General features: G+C 41.4%; 1 protein-coding gene across 2 annotated transcripts in view; it reads right to left on the bottom strand.

Moving 5' to 3' along the window:
• Positions 1–1,419: 1,419 nt before the first annotated feature.
• Positions 1,420–20,524, bottom strand: part of cdc25b (cell division cycle 25B) — a 40,856-nt gene continuing 21,751 nt past the window's right edge. For both annotated transcript variants that reach the window (XM_072254807.1, XM_072254808.1), the window contains 10 exons: positions 18,707–18,817; positions 16,956–17,084; positions 16,027–16,113; positions 15,761–15,937; positions 14,759–14,860; positions 9,899–9,961; positions 9,352–9,450; positions 7,584–7,714; positions 4,311–4,428; positions 1,420–3,445 (listed from right to left, as the gene is read on the bottom strand). In XM_072254807.1, the coding sequence (XP_072110908.1) occupies positions 3,305–3,445; positions 4,311–4,428; positions 7,584–7,714; positions 9,352–9,450; positions 9,899–9,961; positions 14,759–14,860; positions 15,761–15,937; positions 16,027–16,113; positions 16,956–17,084; positions 18,707–18,817 (1,158 nt within the window). In that variant the 3' untranslated portion in view covers positions 1,420–3,304. The remainder of the gene's footprint in view (positions 3,446–4,310; positions 4,429–7,583; positions 7,715–9,351; positions 9,451–9,898; positions 9,962–14,758; positions 14,861–15,760; positions 15,938–16,026; positions 16,114–16,955; positions 17,085–18,706; positions 18,818–20,524) is intronic.

The raw sequence follows: 20,524 nt of genomic DNA, 5'->3' as shown, positions 1-20,524 counted from the left end.
CATTTGCCGATGACTGCAAATCAGAAATACATAGTTGGCCATACAGCAAGAGGGATTATTGTGAGGCAATTAGAATCACTAAGTGAGTGGGACATTGCAAAACAATGTTTTGAACAGACATTCAGGTAAACAAGAACATCTATAAACATTGTAAATCACAGGGCCTATAGGAATTTTGCTGACCCCCAAACACATTCATTGAATTGTCATTAAGAGCCTTCGTTGTAGTTGGGGGAAGAACGAGACACTATTAGAGCTTAGGGCATTGAGTTCTGAGTTCAGGTCTGACATGGCTTTCTACCAAGAACTCATGTTACTCCCAGTCCAAATATGCACCAATTAGTAGGTTAATTGGTCATTGTAAATTATCTTGCGATCAGACTAGAGTTAAATCAGTGGGTTGCTCAGCAGGTCTATTCTGCACTATATTCTCAACAGGGCCTGATGAAGGGTCTTGGCAAGTGCAGCCAGCAGAGGGAGGAAAGTTAAACATGCAGAAGTTTCCAGTCACTTACCTTCCTTCTCATGTTTTTTGGGACCATGCAAAGGGTGGAAATTAGTAACATCTCAGCTTCAATCTATTCCAACGTTGTTGTGGTTTGGATGCTTGCATGCCAAACCACATGCCAAGCTTTTTTTTTCTTTTTTTAAACCGTGCCCATGGTCTGCTCTGATCAAATTACAGTATTGCTTTGCACTGTTCTAACTATATGTTATAATTATGTGGTTTTTGTCAGGTTTTTAGTCTTGGTTTGTCTTGTTTTCTGTGATATCAGTCTGGAGGAACATTGTATCATTTCTTAATGCATGCATTACTAAATGACAATCAAAGAGGACTGCGTGTTCTCATAATCTAATCTAATCTAATGCCTCTATGACCCAGAGAGCTTTGTTGTCTGGAGTCAGGGCCCTATATTTTGGCTCTTGGAAAAGCACCCTTGTCAAACAGGTCAGCCCACCAGTCCTCCAGGTTCAGGGGTTCAGCTCAGGGCTAAAACTTATGGAAACTGCAATGAAGAATGCTCCTTCAATTGAGTGGCCAGATGGAGGACTTTGATTGCTGCCTTAAATGCCAGTGACCTAACAGGCAACAAGTTTTAATCTGAACAGGATGCTTGCAATTGCTTAAAATGGAAAATTGTAGCACAAATCCCAAAAGCTAATCAGAGTTGCTTGCAAAATGCTGGAGAAACTCAGCAGGTCAGACAGCATCTATGGAGAGGAATAAACAGTCAATATTTCAGGCTAAGACCTCCAACGTCTCTCAGCCCAAAACATTGACTCCTTTCCATAGATGCTGCCTGACCTGATAAGTTCCTTCAACATCTTGTTGGTGTGGTGCAGAATCTCACATTCAAATCAAGGTCAACATTCGTACAAAATACCACCGTCAAGTCATTGATGGGCAAGAAACACATTTATCTGGAGCCATTTATTTCTCTGCACTCAGACAGCTTGGCTGAAATAGGTACATCTTTGCACAATATACAATTAAACCACTTATTACAGCCGCATGTAAAATCACACCAATTCCCATCCCTTGCACCACACAGTTTGCATTGTTAACTTTCAAGGCAGTAATGACCAGTGCACAGAGGTGTTGCCACAGGCTGTCAGATCACTGAACAAAGGTCATTTAGGCAGTATAAAAGAATCTACAACTTTACATGGTAGTATACAACTGTAGCTCTCAAAGGCACGAGTCTGGAATCCAGTACTGGACTTAATGCACATTGCAGGCAGAATAAGTCAGCCCATAGACGAACTGGTGTGCTTAAAGTGTCTGAATGCAAGATGTCCCATAGAGTTAAATCAGGAGTGTTGCAACGAACAGCAGTGGAAGGTTAACAATTAACCCAACCACTGGGACTGAAGTTACTGGTGATTAAAAATCAGGCCATTGTGGGGAAACAAGCACTCCCATTTTTGAAATATAGGCCCTTTAGCAGCACAAGTTTCAATGAACTCAGTTTTCCAGAATTTCACAGGAACGAGACAGGTTCATTTATAAAGGGTGCAGCAGTCAGGTGGTTCTTCATCATTCGGTGTATGAAAACTTTTTTTTAAAAAAACTTGTATTAATGAAGAATTCAGTGGTCACAGAGCCATAACTAAAAAAGCTCTGGAACAGTCACTCATCCTGCATAGAAAAGATAACCAAATCAAGGTTTCCTTACTGTCAAGTCAGTTTTCTAGTATCACTGATTTTCCTTCATTGTGGAATAAGAAAACAAATTTAAAATATCAAAAGGTATGCAAATGGAAATTTAGGAAGTATAATTTTCAATTGTCCAAGAACAGTAAAATCCCATAATGAATCCATGGTTTATCCTGGTATTGAAACAGCAAGGTTGATCATTTTTAAAAAAACTTGCCGTACACCCAGTACTAAGCCAGGAACTGGGCACGTAAAACCTCACCATATTTACCTGATTGAACTAAAAGTAAAATTTCGAAGAGTTGTCAGGCACAATGTAAGACCTTTAGAAATGGTTCCACTGGGTTTTTGGCACTTAAAAGATTTCTGATCACATGTCTGATAGATTAATATATCAGGATGAGGTACAGTTTTAAGTGCTGTTAAAATGCATGACAAATAAAGAGCAACTTTAAAATATATTTGGCAGATGAGAAAATGTTAAACCTTGCGTGCCAGACACAAATTTAAGACTGGAAACTTGCAAAGTAAAAATCAGAAGCCCCAAAGCTAGTCTGATTACTTCAACCTATTCACAAGGATAAAAGTTGTCATTCCTTATTCTGAAGGAATTACAATTGCAAATGAGGGATCTCAAAATATTTACTGTTTTCTTTTGTTTTAAGTTTACAGGTCCAATATTTGTTGCAGAGGCTTCACTAGGCAGTTTTTCGTGATCTAAGATCACACTGGTTGCCACAGACCATCTCTTTTCCATTTTTTTTCTATTATTCAGGTAATACCCCACAAGCCTCCAGCACTAAATGGATGACAGAACTAAATGCACAAGTCACTAGTGCAAGCTGACTGTGAAGCAGCCAACTACAAACCCATGATGCCTTCAGATAAGCCTACACAATTACAGTTAACGTGGGTTTTATGCGAACATGGTTGTTGAGATAATCAGCCTCACACCAAGCACAGGACTTGTTTGAAATCATGTGGTCCTTGCCCACGTCACTAATTCAGTGTGCAGAATGTGTATTGAACACCGTTGAAACTTGGCGCCGCATCCCAACAGAAGTATCTGGTGCTGACCAATGGTCAGGCATAACGTACATACAAGGAAGTAGTCCAAAAGTTCAACGTGAAGAATCATAAGACACTTCACAGCTTCTTAAGACGGCTATACATGTCCCTCTTGCTTCGCTCACCAGCCCAGGTTCTGCTCTTTAAGCGGAATTTCCGAAGGTCATCTTTGAAGTCTTCATGATTCATCGGGCGATAGCCCTGAGGCTCGCAGTACACCTGAAATAGAGTTACATTTATAGATGTGAAGACAGTTACGTTCACTGAATCAACTTCATTTTTGTACTTAACCACATGGGAAGAGAAATAAGGGAACAGCTGATCAGTCTAGTTTAAGAACAAGGCTGCAAAGAGGAAAGTGTTTGGGCAAAATTATACAAATCTTCACAACTGCATGGGATTCTTCCCACATTTCCAAGATTCAGGTTGTGGGCTTGCAGTGTTGATGCTGGAAGCATGGCTGGCACACAATCCTTGCTATTTAGTTTGATGCAAACAACGCACACTGTATATGCTTCAATATATTATTTAAAGATACAGAACAGGCCCTTCTGGCCCATCAAGCTGCAGTGTCCAGCAGCCCACCTATTTAATACTAGCCCAATAACAGGGCAATTCACAATCACCAACCTATGAACCGATCTTTAGAGTGTGGGAGAAAACTGGAGCACTGTGAGGAAACACACATTGCCCATGGGGGGGGGGGGGGGGGAAGAGAAACATACAAACTGCTTACAGATACTGCCAGAATGGAACTCCGAAAAGGCCCGAGTGGCAAGTGCTGTGCTAACTGCTACGTTACCATGGCACCGAATACATGTGACAAAGCTAATCTAATTTTTTTCCCTCAAATACAATACTAGCTTTACTGTTCAGGAACAAATTCACACTGAGCACAAAATTTTCCATCCCATTAATTTGGGTGTCAGTTTTGTGGGGGAATTTTCTACAATGCAAACCCAACCATATCAAAAGCAAAATATTACCTCCTGCTCTAAGCTTCAACTTCTTATTTGAAAAATGGCCTACAGAGTTCAGTCCTAAATGATCAGTTATTACTAGCAATGAGAGTGCTGATACTTACTTTAAACTTTGGAAAGAATTCCCGGTAGCCCCCTTTCAGGACGTAGAGCTCTGGGTAGTGCAGTTTTGGGTAGTCTGTACCATTCACCTCACGGTCTTTCTCCCGCAGAAAACGACACCTGAAAAACAGGCTTGGTTAAAGGCAGATCCACAATTGTTTTCTCATCCCCTCAGTAGAGGAAACTGGACTGATAACACATAATTGGTAACAGGACAGCTTTGAGACTACAATGTTGGCCAAGATATTTTACTCTTTGCACACAGGCTGTAGGAATGATCATATGGACACCTGGACTTTGTTGGTTCCTGATGCCTTTGCAAGCACAGGGAAGTTAAAGAAAAATAACAATTTGACACCCCAATCCAGCAAGTTCCACCATTCAGTACATATTTTCAATTGCTTCATAAGCAACTGGATGTCTCAGTAAATTGTGGTCATGCCATCTTGGCAACTGACAGCACAGTGATACTTGCCCCCAACACAATCACCAGACTGTGTTGGTCACTGATATACATGTTTCAATATACATGTGATAAATAAAATTAATAACTTTAAATCAGCCCTAATGTGAGGTAACAAATAGCAAATCTTGGCCAGTTTTCCTCAGTACCAAGAGCATTATTAAAGCCTACATTCTGACCACAAAGGTTTACATCGTCTTCATAATACAACTTTCATTTGCCCTTGAACACTAGGTAGGTCGGCATGTTTTTGTTCCAATTAACCTCTGAATGTTCTTGCCCCATATTGGAATGAATACAACACTGAACTGGTCCACAGCTTGAGTAAGCACAGCGAACTGTCTGTTCTATTTAACATGATCAACAAGACTAATATGCACCGGAAAAAATACCCACTAGTGCACAATTACAAGCATTATGGAATAAATGATTCTGCCTCCCACCAGGACAAGAAGTGTCATTTCAGGAAGTAAAAACCATTGACAAGAATGCAGGATCAAACCACTATCACAAAGAAAGCAATCCCTGGCCTTTCCATCTCCTAGTCACTTGTAAATCTCCCTCTATAACCTCTTCAATATATTCACATATTTAATGAGATAACCAGACCTGTGTGCTTATTCAAGCTGTGAACTTGTGTTGTATTTTGCTACCACAACCTCTGCTCTGATAATCTAAATCAAGGAATGTTGGCTTTTATAACCAATGTTTTTACATTTAAGGATCAGTGGAAATCACCTCAAAACACCAAATCAAAATCCAGAATCAAGTTTAATTTCACTGACATGAAAATTGTTTTGTGACAGTACAATGCAATTTTTTTTTATTATTATTAAAAATACTAGAAAATTCAATAATAAAAAATTAAATTACAACAAAAGAGTGCACAAAAAGTGAGGCAGTGAGCATGGGTTGGTTCAGTGTCTATTCAGAAATCTGATGGGGGTGGGGAGATGTTCCTGAAATGTTGTGTCTTCGGGCTCCTATATCACAGTAGGCCATTCAGCCCTTTGAGCCAGCACCACCATTCACTGTGATCGTAGCTGATCATCCACAATCAGTACCCTTTTCCTGCCTTCTCCCCATATCCCTTCACTCCGCTACCTTTAAGAGCTCTATCTAACTCTTCCTTGAAAGAATCTAGAGAATCCTCTGATGGTAATATGAGGAGAGGATGTCCTGGGTGATGGATGTGTTTTTTTTTGCCTATTCCTTCACACAACTCTCTTCACTTATCGTACACGCCCCTACGTTTCAGCCCCAAACCACCTAAATGCAAGTGAACCTGAAGTTCACTATTCCAGGAAACTGTGGCTTCCAAGTATATTCAAGGGAAATTAAGGTCTCAAGGGATATGATGGTAATCCGGGAGGGTCAAAGATCAGCCATAATCTTATTGAATTGCATAGCAGGCACAGGGCCAATTGGCTGTTTCCAGCTTTTATTCCTCACTCCTGCGGTTGCATTTGTAATATGGTCGGTTGGGCAGCAACTACATTCAGTCTAAAGATTTCATCCTCACTGCACCACATGCATTTTCTATACCTATGAATTATTACATGTAGCACTGGACACAGGTTCTAGTAACAAATCCATCTGCAGTTCTTCATATTAGATGAGTTGTGAGCGTTTTTTTTTAAAAAAAGAAAAGCTTTGTCCAGCCACCCTCAACCAAATATCAAAATCAGTAAAGAAATCAAGTTTTAAGATCCAGTCTGTCAGCCACCACTTATATGCCTTCTGATTGTAGCCCATTTATGCATCTTGAAAACAAGATCCCTTAAAATCAACGCCAGTAAACAAACATTACCAGCGTGTATTATCTGTCCCTTTGCTGGTATGATAACATATGTTCAGTTCTGACACAAATGGATCCAAGAATGAAAACAGTCAATGTCCATAACTAGGAGATTGTGCAGATGGAAAAGCCAGGGAGTGCTTTTGTGTTTTTGTCAGCTGAGGTTGCATTTTTCCTTTTACCCAAGTCTGACAATTTGCAAAAGTAATAAATCCTTAACAGTTTTTATGTTATGCCACCCAATATGTCAGCTTTCTTAACTGCAACACCATCTCTCAACTTTTGTAATAAGTTGCCAAGTTTACTAGTGACTGTCGCTGCATATTTTTGATAGACCTACTTAATCATTGTCTTGTAATTTAGAAATGTCACACTTTAATTCACACTTAATGCAACATTAGAAGCCACTTTGCCACAATGAGTTTGTCACTTACATTCTGGGGCCTCGCTCAGATGAGAACTCGGCAGTGGAAAATAATAATCACTCGCTTTGCCTTATCGACAGGGACAATTTCTGCTATCATTCATCCATGTATTTTTACATTAGCAAGGTAGTTACTGCAGTTGCACCCTCATGTTTGAAGAATTCTGGTTTCTTCTTGGAAACCAGAACAAAAAGGTCAATGTGCTTTGTCATGGATCTTTCTGCCGATTAACACACCACACAGAAACCAGAACTCTGTAAATGTGAAGTGTGCCTTCGTCCTTTCAAAGGCAACACCCAATCACTCTACAAACTGCTACAACAGCACTTTAGCAGAACCCACAAACATACATTCGCAAATACCACAAGGCAGGTCAGCCAACCTCAGTTCATCTCCAGCTAGTTTAAGTGTGCAAACATTTACTTCTTACTGACATCGAAAAACTGCAAAAAACCATCAGAAAATAGTGAAGTTCATAACCATTAACACACCAGCTTTTATATAAAATAGCAGATTTTGGTACATCCTTCAACATTCACATTTAATGCAACATTAGAAGCCACTTTGCCACGATGAGTTTGTCACTTACATTCTGGGGCCTCGCTCAGACGAGAACTCGCAGTGGAAAATAATAATCACTCGCTTTGCCTTATCGACAGGGACAATGGGTTTCTTCAGAAGGTCCTCTACCTCATCCTCCATGTGCAAATTAAGGGCACCCTTAATGTCAGGAAACAAAATATTTAAATTTTCAACTGCGCAGTGGATGCACGCGATTTTTTTTCCCCCTTCTACGGCATGATAATACACATCATATTCATTGATCAGCAAACAAAAGGTTGGAGGAATTCAGCAAGTCAGGTAGTATTTTATTTTATTTATTCAGAGATACAGCACAGTAACTGGCCCCTCAGACCAAGGAACCTGCACCAGCCAGTTACACCATGTGACTTATTATCCTACCTGTCGATCACCTGAATGGGATAAGAAACCAGAGCACCTAGAGGAAGCCTACTGTTACAGGGGAAAACGTACAAACACCTTACAGGCAGCAATGGGAAACGAACCGCTGTGCCATCTCAGTTTCTGCCCGAGACGTTGACTACTTAATCCCGCCCGCCTCCCCCCCCCCCCCCATATAACGCAACTTGCCGAGTTCATCCAGCATTGTTTTGTGCTCAGGATTTCCAGCATCTGCAGAATCTCTTGTATTTCTATTTAATGTCCATCCTCAAAAGTTTCCTGCTGACACCTCAAAACACGATGTTGAGATGCTTCTGGGTTATTTAAAAGTATTGCCCACAGTAGTAGATAAACAAAACCAAAAACAGAACAACAGTTGGAGAGAATCTGTGGATGCTGATCCTTTACAAGTCATGGTTACCCAATTTCTACTCAAGCAGGATCAGCCAAAGCTCTCAACAAGCAAACACACATTAAGGCAGAAATACAATTATTCCATCTACCGAGTTTAAATTGATTATCTCCTGCACAGGCCAAAGGAGACATTTCTGGTTCAGTTCAGAAATCAGTGCCAATTTCAAGCCATTACTTAGATGGATAGAAATTTGCACAGTAAGGGAATTAGGGGTTATGGGGAAAAGGCAGGCAGGTGAAGATGAGTCCATGGCTAGATCAGCCATGACTTTATTAAATGGCCAAGCAGGCTCGATGGGCCAGATGGCCTACTCCTGCTCCTATTTATATTGTTCTTATGAACAAGCTTTGGTTCAGAGGGACAGAGGATCAGAATTCCAACTGAATCAGTTTGCAGCTCGGTGTAGCAACATACATTGCAAGGTCAAGCAGTTAACACCCCTCAGGAAGAAATTGGTGTAGTCATGAAATCTTGCTAATTCAACCAGAAGTTCGAGTGTTGGAGATGGCCCAGAAGAGTTTCCTGAGAATGTTTCCAGGGATGAAAGGATTAATGTACAAGGCGTGCTTATGGCTCTGGGCCTGTATTCACTGGAGTTTAGAACAGCAGGGATCTGATTGAAACCTAATCAACTATTGAAAGGCCTCAATAGAGTGGATATGAAGGATGCATCCCAGTGGGAGAGTGAAGAACCAGACAGCACAGCCTCAGAATAAAGGACATCCCTTAAAAACAAATGAGATGGAATTTCTTTAGGCAAAGGATGATGAATCCGTGGAATTCATTCCCGTAGATGGCTGTGGAGGCCAAGTCACTAAGTATATTTAAAATGAAGGATGATAGCTTATTGATTAATAAGGGCACCAAAGGTTACAGGGCAAAGGCAGGTGAGGGGGTTGAGAAGATAGCAAATTAGCAATGAACATGAAATTGCCTAATTCTGCTCCTATGTCTTATGGTGCATGCTTGCTGAACCTACCTTAATATGTCCGCCTTCATATTCGTATGGGTACCGGCAGTCGAAGAGCAAGAACCGCTCAACAAGTCCATCAAACTTTCCATTTACTAACTGAATCACCTGAAATGCAGCAAGAAAATAGTTACCATCACCCCTCAGGCAGAGCTCCAGCACACTGGCATGAAGTCAAACTCAAATATTCGGTCACCTCTAAAACACAACTTAACAAGGCATTGGTCAGTATTCCTGCCTCTCACATGCACAGGCACATCTGCAATTGACTATGTTCCAGGAGATCCAGTGGGAAAGGAGCTAGGAGGATTAGGAAAAGATCTTTCAGGGGAGATTGGAAGACCCAGAAACTGCAATTCCTAAGTGCAATTCTTCACAGCATAAATAATGCAAAAATTTAACAAGGATCACGGAGGGGAAAAAAATGTACATCTCACTTTTATAAACTCAAAAAAAACTGCTTAATCTCAGCAAGGCATGCAGCTAAACAAAGGTTGTTATAACAAGGAAACGTCCTTTACCTCACAGAACAAGTCAAAAGGCAATTTCAACTTACCATTTCTGGTGTTATATATTGCAACTCTTGGTGCCTTCCTTCTACTGTGGGCAATATATACGGCTGTAAAGAGAACAGACATGCATTGAGATACAAGTTATGTAACAGATCTTCTGTACAAAGTATAACTGCAGCTATTGTGGGGATGTCGAAGGATTATCGACAACTTTCTGCGTACAATAAACATGTAAATCCAAACAATCAACATAACATTCAAATTTCAAAATGTGCTAATTACAAACTGTATTTTGCAAATTCAAAGGACGGACATCATAGGCAAGATCCTTGTCTGTCCTGAAATGAACTCAAGTAGCTAAAGTATAAAGTATAAGTAGCTGCCACTTCAGTTCAGATGATAATGCTCCCAGCACCGTTGAGTAACAAGGGTCAGAGAACCAGAAATACATTTCCAAGTCAGGGTGACAGGAGACTTTAGTTATCTGTGTGCTGTGGCATCTAGGACTGAAAATGGAGGTTTGCCACTTAATAACTTACTTAACAATTTGCATCAAAGGCAAAGTAATAACCAATGATCCTTTAATGTGGTTACTAGAAACCCGGGTGGCCAAATTTACATAATCACACAAAACTGAACACAAGCAACTGGAGGACTTCTGCAGATGTTGGAAATTCAAGCAACACACATCAAGCAACTGGACTGGCTTTTGAAATCAGATCAACCGGCAGCTCTAGACAGAAGCCTAGGCAACAGAGCCAAAATTAAAAGTTAGATCACTGCAGTTAACATAACCAATCAACCTCTGGGCTGTGATAAGCCAGTCAATGCACTCTCCACCATACAACTATAGAAGTTCATCAAAGTTTTAGATGTCATACCGAATCTTCACAGACGCCCCCCCAAGTAGCAGCTCTGGCATGCTTTCTTCTTAGTGGCACTTGTGCTGGGACCGGATAGGTCCTCCAAAATTATACCAAGGAATTTAAAGTTACTGACCCTCTCCACCTCTGACAAGGACTGGCTCATGGACATCCAGTTTCCTCCTTCTGAAGCCAAACAGCTCCTTGGTCTTACTGACATTGAATAAGGATCTTGAGGTACCACTCAGCCAGATTTTCATTCGTCATCACGTTTGATTTGGCTTTTAGCAAACTTGAATATGGCATTGGAGCTGTGTTTGGCCACAGTCAAGGGCAAAGCAAGTTGAGTAGGGGGCTAAACATACATCCTGGTGGTACACCTGTGCTGATGGAGGTTGTGGCAATGTCGCCAATCTGACTGAGTGGGGTCTTCAAGTGAGGAAATCTAGGATTCAATTGCACAAGGTGGAGTTGAGGACAAAGATCTTCCCGTGTTGAGTAAAGAGCCAATGAGATGGCATCTACTGTGGACCTGCTGTTCCAATAGATAAATTGTAGCAGGTCCAAGTCACTTTTCAGGGAGAAGCTGATATATTTCATCACCACCCTCTCAAAGCACTTCAGTGGATATGAATGATAGTCATTAAGGCAGGTTACCACATTCTTCTTAAGCACCAGTATAAGTGAAGCAACGTAAAGCAGGTGGGTACCTCAGACCTACCGAAGCAGGAGTTAGTGACCTTAGAACTGGTCTTTATTACCTGGCCAGCTACCTCCATCCAGGCCAAATGCTTTTTGTGGGTGCACCCTCCTGAAGGCTGCTCGCACATCAGCCTCCGATTTAAATCACAGAATCATCAGGGGTTGTGGGATGCGTGATGGTTCCTTCATGCTTTGACAGCAAAGCAAAACAGAGGCATGAGCTCATCGAGATGTAAAGCTCCATTGTTGCCCTGATTTTACTGTATAAGAATGGAAAATCCTACAAAAAGTGGTGGATATGGCCCAGTCCATCACGGGTAAAGCTCTCCCCACCATCAAGAGCATCTACACTTCACCAGAAAGCAGCATCCATCAGGTCTGCCCCCCTCTCCACCAGTCATGCTCTCTTCTCGCTGGTACCATCAGGAAGGTGGTACAGCAGCCACAAGACCATCAGATTCAGGAACTGTTGTTACCTCTCAACAACCAGGCTCTCCATCTAGAGGGGTTAACTTCACTCATCCCCAACAGAGCTGTGCCTAAAAGCTAACAACTGACTTTCAAGGACTCTTCATCTCCAGTTCAATATTTATTGCTTATTTTTTTTGTATTTGCAGTTTGTTGTTTTTTGCAAACTGATTGAACACCCAAGTGGTGAGGCCTTTCATTGATTTTATTATAGTTATTATTCTATTATGGATTTTTTGAGTATGCCTGCAAGAAAATGAATCCCAGGAGTGTACATGTTGTCATATATACTTAATAAATTTACTTTGAACTTTGGGGGAAAAAAATCAGTTGAAGTTCTCTCATACTGTCATTCCAAATGTATATTTTGCTAAATTTCTTATGATCACCAAACCATAATTGTAATGGACATATACTCAGCAACATTAAAGCCCAAGGAAATGATTAAAAACTTGTTCAAATCCTTGTCACATCAGTTAGTATACAGGATATGCTGCTATCATCAACAGTTTGGTTTTGGCATTAATACTTAGCAGGCCTAAAGGAAAAATGTGATGCAATACTAAATCTGGTGGTTTGAAACTTGCATATAGACTAACCATTTATGGTATTCTGAAATGCCAAATGCTGTCATACAAACTCGCTGACATTCACAGTCTAATCACAAATACAGGCTCGTTCAATTTAACAGGATGGCATGTGAACCACAAGTAACAAACTAAAAAAGTGAACTAATCACATTTATGCACGACTAACTTGCATGCATGTCAACCACTTTGAACAAAACAAATTCAGATTGTTTTAAATAAAGATAAACCTTAGGTAATAGGCAATAACTTTCCAAAGACCCAAGTGTCCTCCCATGCAGGAGTAACAAATTAGGAAGGCAAACATAAGCCATTATTACAGGAGTTTGAGTACGAAGATTCTGGCTGATCCCTGAATGGAACAGAGCAACATTCCAGTAAAATGGGACTATTCTCAATAGTTTAGAATAAGCAATCATTGAAACTTGCCGTCGTCAGGTTTAACAGGTCTGGTTGCAGGGAGGATGGTCTCCTAGGCTAACTGATTGAGAGATCGGTCTCTGAATATGGGATACAACATTTGGAACAAGACCAGGAGAAATGGCAAAGTTCAAAACAGACATGGATTTCTGGAAATTTCATCAGAATATAACTGAGGTTGTGGCAGAAGATCAACTTTGACCTTGAGAGGAAGAACTAAATGACCTGCTCTCATTTTCTAAAGCTCTGAATGTTCTACCAAAGAGCATTTGTATGCCAAGACAGAACCTAGCATTAAGCTAAAGGGAAATTGAGTACTGGTTCAAATTCAGAAAGAGAAAGTTTAAATTCCAGCTGCCATTCCAGAATTTAAGCCAGTAACATAATTAATTGACTTTAAAAAATAATCACCCAACAATCACTTTAAAACTGGTTGACTAATAGTTATTTTATTTCAGGAAGAAAACCTGCCAGGCTTACCCAGTCAGGCTAGTGACAGATATATCAATATGGCTGATCTAAATGTGTGCCATGGGGGCACGTGGCCAAGTGGTTAAGGCTTTCGACTAGCGACCTGAAGTTCGCTAGTTCGAGCCCCAGTCGAGGCAGCATGTTGTGTCCTTGAGCAAGGCACTTAACCACACATTGCTCTGCGATGACACTGGTGCCAAGCTGTATGGATCTTAATGCCCTTCCCTTGGACAACACCGGTGTCGTGGAAAGGGGAGCCTTGCAGCATGGGCAACTGCCAGTCTTCCATACAACCTTGTCGAGGGCTGTGCCCTGGAGAGTGAAGACTTTCCAGGCGCAGATCCATGGTCTCGCAAGACTAATGGATGCTTTAAATGTGTGCCAGCTCAAGGCAACTGAGGGCAATAAATGATATTAACATTAACTTCCATGTGTGCTCTTTGTAGATATTACTGGTTTAACACAGACAAAATAATTACATCAGCTGGATCAAGGTCTCAGCAACCTCACTTGGCACTGCGTCAGGCAGCTGGTAGTGCAGCAACTAGCATAATGCTTCACAGTGTCAGCAATCAGGGTTCAAATCCCACTGCTGTCCATGAGGAGTTGGTACGTCCTCCCTGTGACCGTGTTTCCCCTCCGGGTGCTCCGGTTTCCTCCCGCACTCCAACATGCACCAGTTAGCAAGGGTTGATAAGCTGTGGGTGCCAGAAGCATGGTGACACTTGCTGGACTGCCCCCAAGCACATTCTCAGACTGCATAGGTCACTGTTGTAAACGACGCATTGCTCCGTATGTTTTGATGCACAGGTTAAAAAGTGAAGCCCATCTAATTTAAGTTCTATCTTTTTAACTAGATAGCAGTGGAACAATGTTAACTTGAGCTCCTCCCCCCACCCCCACACAAACAGTTCTGAGACTACTGGCAGTTCGTTAGTAATTTACCCCACGTACTCTGAATAATTAATGTGAATACATTATATTTGGACTAGAAAAGATCTAGATACCTGGGAAAATTCATGGCCTTATGAATGCCACAACTACACAGGTGGGACTGGATTCTCTAGCATGCAAAATACTTTCCCTGGAAGACAACCTGGTAGGTACTATACTGGTGCTATGGGTACTGAAACACAGGATCATTTGTCCTTGTATGACTGAAGTGATTAGAAAAGTTCTACAACATCAAAAATAAATAAGTGGCAAAGTAGCTTTAAGAACACAAAACAAATTTGGTCAATGTTAAGGCAAGTACATTAAAGACCAACAGCATTCAGAGAAGGCACACGTCAGATCTGGTCAGTGAATGTCAGATACCTGTCCATATTAATGGGCATTAGTCATTGGCTACTTCACTCACTTTAAGAATCAAATACTAGAGAAAGTTTGGTACCTTTGAGAAATCTCCAATCATTCGTCTGCCATCATCAATTGCCAGTACTCTTTCAATTTTGGCATCACAGAAAGACTTGGACCGCAATAGTGTGCGCTGATTCTAGAATGGGTAGAGTTAGGTCAATTCAAGAATTGTCAGTGTGATGATACAAACTTAACTGTGAAGCTACCATTGTTATGGCACTTTACAAGCAGGAATTGTACGTTTGACAGATAATCCAAACATCAATATGTCAAAGAGCGAGCGAGCTTTAAACCTGACCTGACTACATTGGAAAAAATGGACATAATGTTCGCTAATTTGAAGCGAAAGGGTGGGGGGCGGGGGGTGGGGAGATGACACTGGATTGCAAGTTTATTTACCCCAACGCAGCCACAGGGACTCTGGGGATCAATGCAGAGACAGACAGGGTCAAACACAACTTAGTTTACTACTGATCTGAAGGATTGTTGAGTGGAACAGTTAGAAAATTGAAAATTACAGCACAATACAAGCACTTTAGCCCATGATGCTGTGCTGACCTTTTAACCCACTGTAAGATCAATCTAACTCTTCCCTCGTACATATCCAGCTCATTGAGTTGCTGCCTCAGTTCCAGCAACCAGGGTTCAATCCCAAGTTGTGCTGTATGTGGAGGCAAGTTTCCCCGTTAACTACATAGGTTTTCTCTGGCACGTTGGATTGTCTCCATAATGCAAGGTGCTAGGTGGTGGGTAAACTTTGACCCACCATTGACCCAGGGTGTAGGCAAGCAGGGAGCTGATGGGAATAAGACTAAGATAGGTGATTGAGGATCACTGCAGTTTGGGTGGGCCGATGTCTAGTTCTGTGCTCGGCTTAGTTCAATCCCATCCTACAGTAAGATCAAGACTACCAACTCAAACTGGATCTACTCACAGTAATATCTGAACACCTTCAAACACACAAGCTTTAACTACGGACACCAGACACTCATTCACGCCTCTGCGATAATCTGGTTCCCCAGTTATTCCTCCTTACCAATTTCTCATCTCCTGCCTCCGCCACAGTGGAGCCGGCAAGACTTCTCCTCCGCTTATTCTTCACGGGCGTCTCTTCATCTTTGGGGCGATCCTGTCGCTTTAGGATAGGTCTTATTTCAAATGACGATCCTGGTGACTTGGAGCTGATGTCACAGGATAATTTACTAGGAGTCCCCTTATGATTTAAAAAGATTATATATTTTTTCCAAACTGCAGTTGCATTGTTTGATGCATTAAAATATTTGAACACAACCACAAACTTACATCATTCAGAGTCCCTGGCAATTCCTTTCTAGTCACAATTGGAGCATTCAGCAAACTTGCCATGCCAGAAGGTACATCAGTTTCATTCTGTCACAGAAAAGGGCCAATTTAGTGTTTAATAATAAAATTAGAAATGGTAAAAATACACTTAAACCTTCCTTTCCAAAAAGACAGAGGTCATAGTATGGTGGCAAGTATCAGTCTTGCAACCTGGTCAAGTTACTAAAATAAACAGCTCAGTCAATTTCAGGAAAACCCCTCCACACCATTGAGCACATTTACAAGGAGCACTGCCATAAGAAAACAGCATCTGTCATCAATGTACCCCACCATCCAAGCCACACTCTTCTCCCTGTCGCCATTTGGAAGGAATCTTAGATCGCACACCACTAGGTTCAGTAACAGCTACTACCCTTCAACCTTCTCAACCAGCATGGATGACTTCACTCGCTTCAAGTCAGAACTGATTCCACGAATTATGGACTCACTGTCAGGGACTCAATTTCCGTGTTCTTATTTCTTGCTTTTTGGCATTTGCAGTTTTCTTTTACACATTGATTACTTGTCTGTGCATAATTTTATCACTGTTTCCATTATATTTCTTTGTATCTACTGTGTATGCCCACAAGAAAATAAATCTTAAGGCGGTATACGGTGACACAAAAGTATGTATTAAACTGAAAAACATGTGTAAACCTAGCTCGGTGTAAAGACCAAGTACAATACATCAGCCTGTAACTACATTGTTGCATGATGTGGTACTAGATTGCCATACACTCCATTGTGATCAAGGATAAATCATGCACTGAAGAATGCATTGTGTAGATTAATGGTACTACATAAACAACTAGATTGTGCAAGTAGGTTGCTGTTTCCATCTTAAAAACAATTCACCACATTCAAATGGTTTAAACGGCTCAGAGCTTTACCTCAACATCTTCATCAAGCAGCTCCAAAAATCCATCATCTTCATCATCAGCAGAACAGGTCAGCGAAGACCGGTGCAGAGATACTGGACTGGCGACATCCATTGAGTCACTGCCCACACCAGACGAGAGCTATATTTAAAAGAAATGGGACAGACTTAACAACATAGTTCTACAGGCAGGATTAGTCCCACTGGCAATCAGTCACTCCAGAGCCAGACTTAACCCCAAAATTCAGAGTGAGTAGAAATGGACAAATCTCACATGAAAGCATCCAAATGTGGCAAAGAAATCAAATGCTGCACAAGAATATGAAGCGTGAATATACAGTCATTCAAATAGAACAAGCTGTTGGAATTAGTGGAGATGGAGCATGAATGCAAATGTCTATTTATGACACCACTCAGCAGAACTACAGATCTACAACCTATTTTTTCCACCATGTGTGTAAATTTATGGACGCTACTAAAGTTATACACAAGACGTCTGTGATATTTTTAGAATAATCAATTGGGCTGGAGAAGGTGCAAGTTTCAGAAACTTGCATGAACGGGATCCTTAATTCGCACTGCTTAAAGCAGCCATGTGAACCTCACACCTAGATGTAAACAAGGGCAAAGCTTCTTCAAACTGATCATCAATTCCTCACTTTCAAATCAACATTAGTAACCACATTTCCAAATACCGAATCCTGCCATTACACTTATTCTCCTTAAAACCAAGAATTCGGACAAACTTCCACAGATGCACCATGGAGAGCATCCCATCCTGCTATATCATGGCCTAGTATGGAAACACAATTGCCCAGGGATGGAAGAGTCTCAGGTGATGGATATAGCCTATCCCATCCCAGACAAAGCCTTCTACATTTTCATGGATGCTACTTTCTTGTGGCAGTGCTCCAAAATTTGCCATCATCCAGGCCAGCCTCTCTTCACTACTACTGTCAGGCAGGAGGTTCAGGGGCCTTAGGTCCCATACCACCAGGTTCAGGAACAGTTAATACCCTACAACCATCAGGCTCCTGAACCTGCGTGGCTAACTTCACTCACCTCAACTCTGAGATGAATCCATTAGCTACGGACTCACTTTCAACATCTGCAAGAAACTGATTCTCAGTGTAGTATATGGTAACTGAGTGTAATACTTTGATAATAAATTTACTTTGAACCCACAAACTGCAAGTCAGGAAGGGAACTGGGAAAATTGCTAATGAAAGCAATAAATTGCCGATGTTGATTATCTGAAATAAAAATAAAATGTGGAAACATTCAAACAGCATCTCAGCAAACAGTCAATTCAGATCCTTGAAAAGGCATTGGTTCTAAGTTGCCAAGTAAATAGGAAGGGATGGCTAGGACACAAGGAATTATCTCCAATAAAAGCACAACATGAGCATCAGTTGTTAAAAAAGGCATCAAGCTAGTAAAGACATGGGAGGAGGTGAAAGGCAAGAACAAAGGGATGCCAATTGTGAAACGGAACTGTAGGACGTACCCAGGACAGGGCGAGCTAATGGAGAGAGAACTAGAGCTAATATTAGTCAGTCCAAATACAAAGAAAGTGATCCCAAGGTGTCAAATTCAGCAACTGGAAGGCTGCAACGATCCCACATAGGTGACCTGCTAGGCATCCCACTTACAGCAAAAGGCAGTCTGGATGAGTCCTTACAGAAGGCAGGGTGGGGAGAAACTTGGTTCAACGTGGAAAATAAGAGTGACATCTTTTCAGCCACAAGGCACTACATTACTTGCCATTAATGCAGGTGCGGAACTGGGTCGTTGCTCTTGTCGGCCATCACCGTAGAAGCTAAAGAGGCGGTTTCTAGAAACTGGTCGGACAGGCTTTTTGAATTCAAATACTTCCTGTGAAGAGGCAAAAAAAAAAAAAAAAAAGCAAAAAGTGAGATGGTCTGCAGTTGGACTTCTGGCTAACAAGTCACTGCTGTGTAGTACTGTGCAAAAATCTAGGCACATAGCTCAGTTTTAAGTGTTTAGTAACTGGAAAGTTACAGTACTGCGCAAAAGTCTTGGGCTCCCTAGCTATGAATGCCCAAGACTTTTGCACAATAATACATGCCCATCCTTTAAGTTCAGATAAGTACATGCCTGTCCAAAGGGAAGAATGATCATATTTGCAGGAAAATACTCAAGATTTCCAACAGTCAGGGGTTTCTGAAGTGTACTCCAAACTATGCTCCTCATCAGTACATTGCTGACCCAAGTAAGGTGGTATTCCTGTGCTTGCAATTGCAACTGGAAAATTTACAGGCCAAGGAAGGTTTCAGTGGGCAAATAGAGAAAGATCAATCTTTTTTAAAACAGCCGTGATAAAAGATATTGACCACCCGAGGTCAAAATGGTCATTAGAGGAAGGACAATTTCAAGGGGGAAGAACCATAGATTTGGAGTCAGAATCATACCATGTTTGTACCAACCTGCAAGAGCCCATTACATTAATGTAACATTAATCTTATTTCATATCAGTATCCAACTGTACCACTCAACTATACACAAAAGGCAATTTCCAATAGCCAATTTAACCCACCAGCCCGGATATTTGAGATGTGGAGAGAAACGAGAGCACCCAAGGGAAAGCAACACCACAAGAACATATGAACTCCACACAGACCGCAGTCAGAAATGAACTGTTTGCTGGAGACATGAGACAGCAGCTCCAAGACAGGCTGTAATAATGTTTTAGTTGCATACCGCCCACTTTATTAGGTGTGTTAACACAAATATCTAATCAATTATGGCACTGCAGTGAGTGGACTTGAATGCTTTCCATTCGTGCTGGGTCGAGTGTAGAACCTGCAACTCAGCTACATAAAAAACAAATACTAAAGAAACAGCAAGGTTGCCATCCGAAGCGCCACAAGGTGCGGACAGGAACAATAACCACATGGTAGCGATTCAATAGATAAAAGCAAGCAGACATGGTTAAGAGTTCGGGGTTAACTGTTGTTCAGACCAAACTTCAGAATGGGGAAAAATTTGTGATCCAAGTGACTGACTATGGAATGACTATTGGTGGCAAATAATGTGGGGTGAGCATCTCAGACTGGGATTCACTAGTTTGCAAAGAATGATGCAACTAAAAACACCCTGTGAGCGGCAGCTGTGGGCAAAAATGCCTTTTTTAAAATTAGGTCAGAGGACAATGGCCAGACAGGTTCAAGCTGACAGGAAGTAACTCAAACCACCACCCATTACAGTGGTGTGCAGAAGAACATCTCTGAACGTACAACACATCGAACATTTAAGTGGATGGGCTACTGCAGAAGGCCACATGTGTACACTCAGTAGGGCACTTTATTAGGTAGAAGAGGCGCCCGAGTGTAGTTGTTAATCTGTTTTCCAACCGACTTCTATACTGTATACCAGGAACATTTATGAATTGAAAATGGATTATCTCTGACCTCAGTATACCACCATGACTCTCTTCAGCTACCAACTCAGAACATAAATAGTTTTGAATTGCAGTCTAAATTTATGATCCTCAGCCACTTTGGGTCTCAGCTTTCTGGTGAGGGGGAAAATATTCTACCAATGTCCTTCTGAGCAGTTTCC

The sequence above is a fragment of the Mobula birostris genome, chromosome 4, assembly GCF_030028105.1.
Source record: "Mobula birostris isolate sMobBir1 chromosome 4, sMobBir1.hap1, whole genome shotgun sequence".
NCBI lineage: Eukaryota > Metazoa > Chordata > Chondrichthyes > Myliobatiformes > Myliobatidae > Mobula > Mobula birostris.
The sequence above is the reverse complement of the archived record's forward strand: the minus strand, read 5'-3'. Positions and strand labels throughout refer to the sequence as shown.